The sequence below is a fragment of the Silene latifolia genome, chromosome 9, assembly GCF_048544455.1.
Source record: "Silene latifolia isolate original U9 population chromosome 9, ASM4854445v1, whole genome shotgun sequence".
In the NCBI taxonomy this organism is placed as follows: domain Eukaryota; kingdom Viridiplantae; phylum Streptophyta; class Magnoliopsida; order Caryophyllales; family Caryophyllaceae; genus Silene; species Silene latifolia.
In genome coordinates this window covers 201,062,974-201,072,525 of record NC_133534.1, presented here as the reverse complement: position 1 = coordinate 201,072,525, position 9,552 = coordinate 201,062,974, and the positions used below count along the sequence as shown (strand labels likewise).

General features: G+C 39.3%; 1 protein-coding gene across 1 annotated transcript; it reads right to left on the bottom strand.

Annotated features, from left to right (window-relative positions):
- Positions 1-245: 245 nt before the first annotated feature.
- LOC141598451 (rRNA biogenesis protein RRP5-like) lies at positions 246-814 on the bottom strand. The gene is made up of 3 exons (XM_074418175.1): positions 745-814; positions 519-602; positions 246-432 (listed from the first exon to the last, which is right to left on the bottom strand). Exons 1-3 carry the CDS (start codon positions 796-798, stop codon positions 325-327), a joined length of 246 nt encoding a protein of 81 aa, XP_074274276.1. The 5' UTR covers positions 799-814; the 3' UTR covers positions 246-324.
- Between the last annotated feature and the right edge of the window lie 8,738 nt (positions 815-9,552).

The window sequence follows — 9,552 nt, the reverse complement described above, 5'->3', positions numbered from 1 at the left end:
ATTCATCATAACACTGTAGCTTATCTGCAAAATCAGCGGCACAAGTCATGAATCTGAATGCCACTATATTTTAATTTAGCAAATCATCTGAGTGCTTTTTTCAATACCTAACACCCTCAAATCAGAAAGATATAAACCAAGACTTGGCAACATAAAAGCATTTACCTTTTATGGCGAGGCGGCCGGCCTCACCAAAGTATGGAATTTCCAGCCTCCTAATTGCCATTCTCGGTATTTTATCGTCCATCAGGTAATAATAACTCGGTCCCATTGTCATGGAGGCCATTGGATAATTCAGAGCAAGTCTCAATCAGTATAAATATATCAAGGTGCAGCTGAGTCGATATATTCCTTGGCCTTCTGTCTAACATGTTCGATTCTTTCTTCATCACCTACGGACTTTTCATAACCGAGATACTTCTTGAATAAGAACTGCAGATACAGATAGAAAACAAGAAATTTTAGTCTGAAAGAGACGGAAAACAAAGATAATGATGACTGAGAGAAGCTTTACTTACATTCATCTTCTTCGGTGGGAGACTTAAACTAGTTGCCCTCTCGAATAAACCACGGATTAAGTCAGCATCACCAAGTCGAATTTCCTGTACAAATCTCAGGAGGTTAAACGCAAATTCTTGTATGAGATGGTCTGTATATGAGATCAACTAAATTTGCAAGGATGTCCTCCAGGAGACTTGCTGGAGTTTAAAAGGGTATATTAAAGCATAAAATTAACAATCTCACCTGATCAAGGTAGACACTCCACAAGTCTGTTCTCTTTGGATATTCACGCAACATTTTCTCAAAAGTAGAACGCCCTAATCAATTTAATTCAACCAGAAATTTGATTAAAATCATGGAATTCCCTAATCAATTTCCCTAAATTCATCAATCTTCACCTCAATCAACAAACCCTAATTTCCGATCAATTCCCCCAAATCATCACCAACTCCCACAATTCTCTCTTTTTAACTAAAGAGAGAATCGCCATTGTTGTCGCCATTGTTGTCGAACAGTTCGAGCTCGAACTGTCTGTCGGTGATGTCGCCTGCTTCGCCGTTGTTGTCAGACAGATCGACTTTGAGTGTGATTGTCGTTTTCATCGTTGAATTAAAAGTTAATTCCTAACTTATTTTTGTGATTGTCGGAAAGGTACAAGGAGGTGGATGAAGGCGAAGATTTCAATGAATTATTGGCTTTGTCTTTGGTTGAGGACGCCATAGCTGAGATGTGCAGTTTTTTTTGGGATTTTTTTTTACAGAGAGTTGGGTTTATGGAGGGAGAGAAAGTTGCAGGGAAACGTGATTTTTGTTTTGTTTAAGAGTTGAATATCAGCCGTGTATTTGTATTTATCCAATGATTCAGATTTTCCAAACTCACAACTCACCGTAAGAACCAAACTTACGAGATCCCGCCTCTATATATATATATATATATATAAATATATATATAAATATATATATATATATATATATATATATATATATATATATAGAGAGAGAGAGAGAGAGAGAGAGAGAGAGAGAGAAGAGATCAACTAAGGCCATTAGATATATTAAGTCCATAAGTCCTAATGTGGGCGGTTGGATCAAGCAAATGAATGGCCAAGATTACGCAGTAAAACCCCACTCAACTAATATTTTTGATTTACCTCTCTCCTCTTACCCACTAACCCATGCATGATCACTGTTATGTCCATCAGTCCATCATCATTTCCCTCCTCATTTTCTAGACAATTCAAAACAACTTGCGGGTATTTTTCCCTCTATTTCCTGTCATTTCGTCTTCCTTTTCTTTCTTCACATTTCTGATAACTCCATTTTCATCACTACCAATTAACTCCATCCTAACAAACGCCATTTTCATCACTACAAATTAATTCCAACTCGCCTGTCTCCATTTTTTTTATAAGGTATTTTTTCCATTTCTTATTCAGTGATTTGTAGTTTGTTTTTTGTTAATTATTGCCTTTGTTAAACTATCATAAAAAGAGTTCATTTGATTTTTCAATCTTCAATTATGGGTTTGCTGATGTTGATTTGTTCAATTGTTAATTATGGTTGTGCAGATCAAATTTGAGGTCATTTGATAATTAACAATGGTTTTTGCCAAGAAATCTTCCAAGAAATCTGAATCGAAGGTAAAAACTCTCGTCTTGTTGGTATAACTCTTATAGAATGATGTGTAACTTCAATTAAATATCTGTATAACTCTAATCCCAATTGTTAGTCATCTACAGATGGATGTTGTAGAAAGTATTGACAAGGGAGTTGATATCCAGGTTAAAAGTTTTGATTTTGATTTATACGTTACTAGATGTCTAACTCTGCTTACTAGATGTATAACTTTTGTTCTCAATATGTATAACTCTGGTTACTTAATGTAAAACTCTGGTTACTAGATGTATAACTTTAGTACTCAATATGTATAACTCTGGTTACTTAATGTAAAACTCTGGTTACTAGATGTATAACTTTAGTACGCAATATGTATAACTCTGGTTTCTAGATGTATAACTCTGGGTTCTAGATGTATAGCTCTTTTGATTCTGTGACCAACTCCTTTTTCATAATGTCAAACTCTAATTGTTATATGTATAACTATACTTCTAATTAGTTCCCATGCATAGAGTTATACAATATATGCCTACAGTTATACAATTTATACCTGGATTTATACAATGTATAGCTAGAGTTATACAATTTATAATTTGGAGTTATACATTAGATGCCTGGAGTTATACCTGGAGTTATTCATAGAGTTATACATTATACTGTATATGCTTACAGTTATACATTGTATGACCAGAGTTATACATTATATGGCCAGAGTTATACTTTATATTGCTAGAGTTATACATTCTATTGCAGTCATTTGTTGTATAACTCTGATTACATGTTGAATAACTTCTGCTGTCATAATGTATAACTGAAGTTATACAATATATGGCCAGAGTTATACATTGTATGGCTAGAGTTATACATTACATGGCCAGAGTTATACTTTCTATTGCTAGAGTTATACATTCTATTGCAGTCATTTGTTGTATAACTCTGATTACATGTTGAATAACTTCTGCTGTCATAATGTATAACTGGAGTTATACAATATTTGCCTAGAGTTGTACATTTTATTCATGGAGTTATACAATATATGCCTAGAGTTATACAGTATATGCCTAGAGTTATACAGTATATAATTGAAGTTATACATTTTAATAATAGAGTTATACATTCATGGCTCGAGTTACACATTATATAATTTTAGTTTCAGATTGTCCACTTTTGTTATTATATGTATAACTGTACTGTTAATCTGAATGCCTTTTTGTTTGCCAGCTACAGATGGATGATGCACCAAGTACTGAGAAGGGAGCTGATTCCCAGGTTCAAAGTTTGACCTTTTTATAACTGTTGTCATTTGTTGTATAACTCTGATTACATTTTGAATAACTTTTCTTTGTCAAAATGTATAACTCTTGATATTTTCTGATTAACTCTATTATCAGAATGTATAACTTTACTTATATTTTGTATAACTCTGACTATCTATTTTATTACTTTAATTCACAGTATGTCTATTTCTTTGTTCCAAATATCTCTAATTGCAACTACAGTATGTCTAATTTTGTGTGTTGTCCTTGCTTTTCCCCAGATGGTTGAGGCCAAGCCAAGGGTAAAGAGGGTGCATGAAATCACGGTTTCGTGTCGACCTCAAAGACTTGTCTCTGTCATTGAAAAGCTTAATGAGGATCAGGTGTCCGCTGTTAAGAAAATTGGGTTTGGTGGCCTTTTGGAGCTCAAGATTAGCAGCTTCCCACTTGCACACGTTCGCCTGTTCTTGGAGTCCTTCTCTGACGGGTCATATGTGTTCAGGGCTTCGCGGAAGAAGGAGTTTATGATCAGTAAGCATGACGTGCATGACTGTTTCTTGATATCTTTCGGACCCAACCCTCTCCCTTTGGTGCCTGTGAGCTCGCAGAAGGGGTCCAAGGATCCCGAGAATAAGGAGCTGAAGGACAAATGGCGGCAAGCGTACGGGGTGGCCAAAGGGAATAGTGTAATACCCTTAGGGAAAGTTTACAAGCAACTTATGGAGTACGAGGAGGCGGACGATCAATTTTGCCGGCTATTTGTTTTGTTCTGTATGTCTTCATTCCTCGCACCCACCCCAAACAACGGGATAGATTGGAAGCTGTTAAGGGTTGTAGAAGATCCTAAAGCCATCCCGCATTTTGACTGGTGCTCTTATATTTTGGAAATGATGGTGAAAGCGGGGTCAGACTGTAAAAAGGGGGTAACAATGTTGAACGGGTGTATCCCCTTCCTCATGATAAGCTACTTTCAGCGATATGATTACAAGGGTAAGCCGTGCCGCCACGATCTACCTTTGATTAAGCATTGAGATGAAACTTCGCTTGTAGAGAGGGTAAAATTTGAGGTGGGTCAAGGGGGATTGGGTACTTTAACCTTGTCTAAGACCAGGTATCCGAGGTGCCTTCAAGACCCCTCTTATGGAAGGAGTGTGGACACTAGCAGCCTCAGCGACCCGCTGGAACCCAAACTATTGTTGCTATCCGGCCCCCCACCCCCTCTCTCATGCTCAACTTCTGAGAAGAAGTTCATTCAGATAGAACTACCAGCAGGTGTCGAGGATGACCAGGAATTGAAAGCTAGGGCTGTTGATGTAAGTGCAAACTATTTATATATTTCTGCAGATGGATTCTATTTCAGCTGAACGTACCCATGTATTATAATATAACTAACTTACTATACTTCTTGAATGCAGTGTACTCACGAGCTTTATCTACAAATGCAAAGGAACGCTATTGTGTTCTATTCATGGTACGCAGATGCAACAGCAAGGATCAAAGCTGTAACTAGTGATCCGACGGGCCTAAATCCTAGCCAGGCCTCTCAAGAATTCTTTGAGGGTGAAAAGATTCAAAAGTAAGTCGCTGAAGCAGAACAGATTGCAGAAAGGCTGAAGGTTTCTGTTGGTAACGGTCCTGCATTTGGAGAGGTAGTTACTGAGCCTCCCAAAAAATCTGACGGAATCGATGCATCTACGCGTCAAATAAGTGAAGTTCTGTCTCGCCAATGATGGGGGTGGCAGTGGTGGTAACCCTCGTGATGAGCCGCGTCGAGAAACCGTCAAAGCCGACACGCCAACGAAATCAGTTGCAGTTTCATGGTCAAAGATTATGGAGGAAGTGGGAGGTAATACAGTAGTTGATAATCCGTTGTCAGATGCGATTATGGAGGAAGTGGGAGGTGATACAGTAGTTGATAATCCGTTGTCAGATGCTAGCCCAGGGTTAGAGGATCAAGTTGTGTGTACCCCCGTCCCAACTGTCAGAGAACTGTTGTTGGAGGCGAGTTACACCGAGGAGGAAATTGACCAAACTTACGGACGGTCAAAGGACGATGAGGTTCGCCTCTAGGCAGGTGATGAGGTGCATGAGCACGTTCATGGGGAGGTATTGAAAGAAAATGCTGAAAATGTTGGAAGATTGTTAGACATTTACCATGAAGGAGCAGCAGACATTGTAGGCCAAGCTGACGGACGGTCAGAGGATGCTGAATCTCGGCCCGTGGTAGGTGATGAGGTGCATGAGCAAGTTCATGGGGAGGGATTGAAAGAAAATGTTGAAAGAAAATCAGACAATCAACCGTCAGATAAGGAGATGGAAAAATCTACGGTCCCAGAATTGGGTTTGGAGACACAAGAATTGATGGAGTGTATGTTTTCTACTGCTGAAATGAAGGAAGCTTTATGTGGACTTCCAGCGTACGGGAGGGGTCCTGGTGGCGAGGTAAGTTTGTTAATTTGCGCTAAATACTTTTTATACAATTGTTTTTTTTTTTATTTGGTCGTGTATAACTCTAAGTTCATAAAGTATAACTTTGTTGAAACTTATGTTGAGGCCTCGTAACTGTAGTGCCACTGCAACGGCCGGTTGGTACAACTCTTAACCAGTATATGACTACAGTTATACAGTATATGACTAGAGTTATACAATATATGCTTTGGAGTTATACATTAGATAGCTGGAGGTATATCTAGAGTTATACGTGGAGTTATTCCTGGAGTTATACATTATAGTGTATATGCTTACAGTTATACATTTTATAGCCAGAGTTATACATTCTATTGCTAGAGTTATACATTTTATGGCCAGAGTTATACGTTTGGTGTTTAATTTTATTATTTTTCATTCAGGCCATTGTTAAAAAGGATGTAATTGAGAATGTTGAACAACATTCTAACAATGGGGGTGTAAACGTAGATGTTGTCGAGGGTGCGGAGATCACCCCGGGGAATCCTTCAACGGAATGGAGTGGAAATGAAATCCCTCTGACTTTCATGAGCACGTCAGATGTGAATGGGGCATTTGCCGGGGTTGAGGAGCGAACGATTGGTGCTGCCAAAGAAGGTTTGGTAGTTGAAATCGCTGGTGCTAGGGTTGAGCCGGTTGCACCACTCCCACCCCCTATTTATGTGCCGCGATGTGACATGATCCACCATCCTTTCTTACTGCATTCAACTGCCCCCCTTCCGTGTATGGACATTGTACCTGAGAACCTAGGTTGTTCTCAGGATTGCGGGGCACCCGAACCTGACCAGCACGTATGCTTACAGTGGTTGCGATTTAACAAGGAACGTTTCAGGACGGTGTTCAGGGTGAGGAAGGATGTAATGGATTATGTCTTTGATCAATTCCACGTCCATAATAAAGGGTAAGTAAAAGATAAGTTTTACCTATATTTCAATACGACAGTCAAACAGGCCATGAATCTTTTCCCTTGCTGCGTGTCTCAATTTTGCTAATCCTTTGTAGGGAACAATTGGTCACATATCCCTGTCCAAACTGCATAACGCGTATTGATCTCCAGTCGTTGATGCCTGGGGCTCAGATTATGGCCAATGTCATCGACTGATGGTCTGTACTACTCAATCAGCTAACGCACGCGAACACCGCAGTTGTTTCAAGTTCGCGCTGTTTCTTTGGCCTAGGTCACGCTGTAAGTGTGCTCGAACTCCGCAAGTTATTTTGTGACAAACTGTACGTAACTTGTGATACAAGCTGCCAACCCCCGTCTATCATTTTTACAGGACCTAGCAAATGCAATTTGGCAAGGCAGGAAGAAAAACTTGGTTGTTGATAATTCTGAAGGCTTTTGTGCCTCGTGGGACATGTGGTAAGAGTCGTGTTCTATTCCATTCCAACTGGACTCCGATATGGTGAGCTCAGATATCAATATAGAGACATTTACATACTGGAATTATACATTATTTTCCTAGAGTTTAACAGTATATGCTTAGAGTTGTACAATATATGCTTTGGAGTTAGGCCTGGAGTTTTACCTTGAGTAATTCCTGGTGTTATACACTACACTGTATATGCTTACAGTTATAGATTTTATGGCTAGAGTTCTAGATCCTATGGCAAGAGTTATACACTATATAACTTTAGCTTTCAGAATGACTAGAGTTATACGTTCTAGGGCTGAAGTTATACATTATTTGTCTAGAGTTATACAGTATATGCTTAGAGTTTTGATGAGTGGCTAACTTCACTCCATAACTCTAGGCATATAATGTATAACTTTAACCGTAGAATGTATAACTCACTGCACATAAAGTACAACTGTAAGCATATACTGTAAAACTCTAGAAATTGAATGTACAACTCTACACATATAATGTATAACTCTAACCATAAAATGTATAATTCCAACTACGCACATTCTGTATGCCTCTAATCTGCTAATTATGTTTTATAACTCTTAGATTTTCGGTGCATGTTTGTAGGTTTTCGTCCCGGTAAGCACTGGCGATGAAGATCATTACTCTTGCATTTGCATAAATTTCCTCTCTGAGTAGATCGAGTATCTTGATAATCGTTCTTACGAGGACGATCTTCTGAAATTACCATACGGAGGGATTGCGCGTATTACTGTAAGTCTTATAAAACTGGTGACTAGATTAATTATCAGCTCCATTTGTTTGTTAATTGGTCTTCCCCTTTTAAACGCCTTGCCTAACTTCCGCCAGGCTGATGCAATGGGAAAGTATATGGCCTACACAGGGCTCGACAAAGGCAAGAAAGTTGAAGGGTTTCCTTTTGTCAACATTAAATTCAACTCGGCGAAACAGGACATACCGCCAATGACGTGGTCTTTACGTCATGGTTCATATGTTGCTGTACCGTGGAGAGCCATTCGACTGTACCCTAGGGACTAAGGAAAGCAATGACCTCATGCGAGCGGAAATTGCTGCAACCCTTGTCCTCAGTGATATTAACTTGGACAGGGAAGAAGTGTTATCCAGGGTAACAGCTTTTAAGGAGCTTAAAGACCGTGAAATGGAGGAGGTGCGTGATAAACAGAGGATAGCCGGCAACACAAGTGGAAGGAAGAGAGGTGTTGGAATCGCCGGAGAGAACAGTTCTTCTAAACGACCTTGCTCTAAAGTCGATTCAACCTATCGGACTCCACCTTCCAAAGTAGCCCCGGGTCATACGCCGTCTAGTCGGGCCCTCTCACCGTTAATAGCCGCTCCTGGGGTAAGGGCGATGGCCTTGGTTGCACCACATATTGCGGGGAACCAGACGCCCGACCTTACGGTGGTCGCCAAGATCTTTGAAGATGAACAAGGCATTAACTAGGGATATCCTGGTGTATCGCAAATAAGTGGCTGATTACGTTTTCCTTGATGACTACAAATTTCCAAATGAGTAAGCTGTCTAAAATCCTAATGTTTTATCATATTAAGTTTTATCAATATAGACACATTTCCATACTGGAATTCTACATTATTTTGCATAGAGTTTTACAGTATATGTTCAGAGTTGTACAATATATACTTTGGAGTTATACATTAGAGGCCTGGAGTTATACCTAGAGTAATACATGGAGTTATATGTTTCATCACTGAAGTTATATATATCGTTAATGGAGTTACACATTCCTAAACTGCAGCTATACGTTTCATCAGTGAAGTTATGCAGTCATTTTTTAAAAGCAGTTACCTTCCCATTTAGTATACGTTATAGGTGATTAACACTTTGTCGAACTACAGTGAACCACTTGTGAGTTACGGCCGGCACGGAATAATTAATAGGTTGCAAATGTTGTCTATGCTCCCTGAGACGCCAATGGATGAAAAAGTGATTGAGTGTTGGTCCTTGTTGCTTAATCGATTGGAGGCACAGGATCGCGCGATTTTTCGTTCGTCTTTCTTCGGTATCCGTCATATGGTATGGTCCTAATCAATCCTTTAATATGTTATAAGAGTTGCACATACCCTCTTTAAAACTTTCACAGTGGAAAATATGTCTACAGTTATACATACCCTCGCTGGAGTTAAACATTTTGTTTTGAGAAGTTATTAACAACCAGTATTCTTCATTATGTTATAAGAGTTACTGTGCAACTCCAATGCACAACCGCTATAACTCCACTGGTATCCTCACACATATACTGCTACTTGAACAGGAAATAATCTTGAGCCTTGTACGAAACCCTGTCCAACAAACACCGGACACCG

Excerpts from the sequence above, each read along its gene's own strand:
- LOC141598451 (XM_074418175.1), bottom strand. The coding sequence starts at position 798 with ATGTTGCGTGAATATCCAAAGAGAACAGACTTGTGGAGTGTCTACCTT. Across the intron at positions 603-744 it reads GGAGTGTCTACCTTGATCAG|GAAATTCGACTTGGTGATGC; the intron begins GTGAGATTGTTA and ends AGATTTGTACAG. Across the intron at positions 433-518 it reads TCCCACCGAAGAAGATGAAT|TTCTTATTCAAGAAGTATCT; the intron begins GTAAGTAAAGCT and ends CTGTATCTGCAG.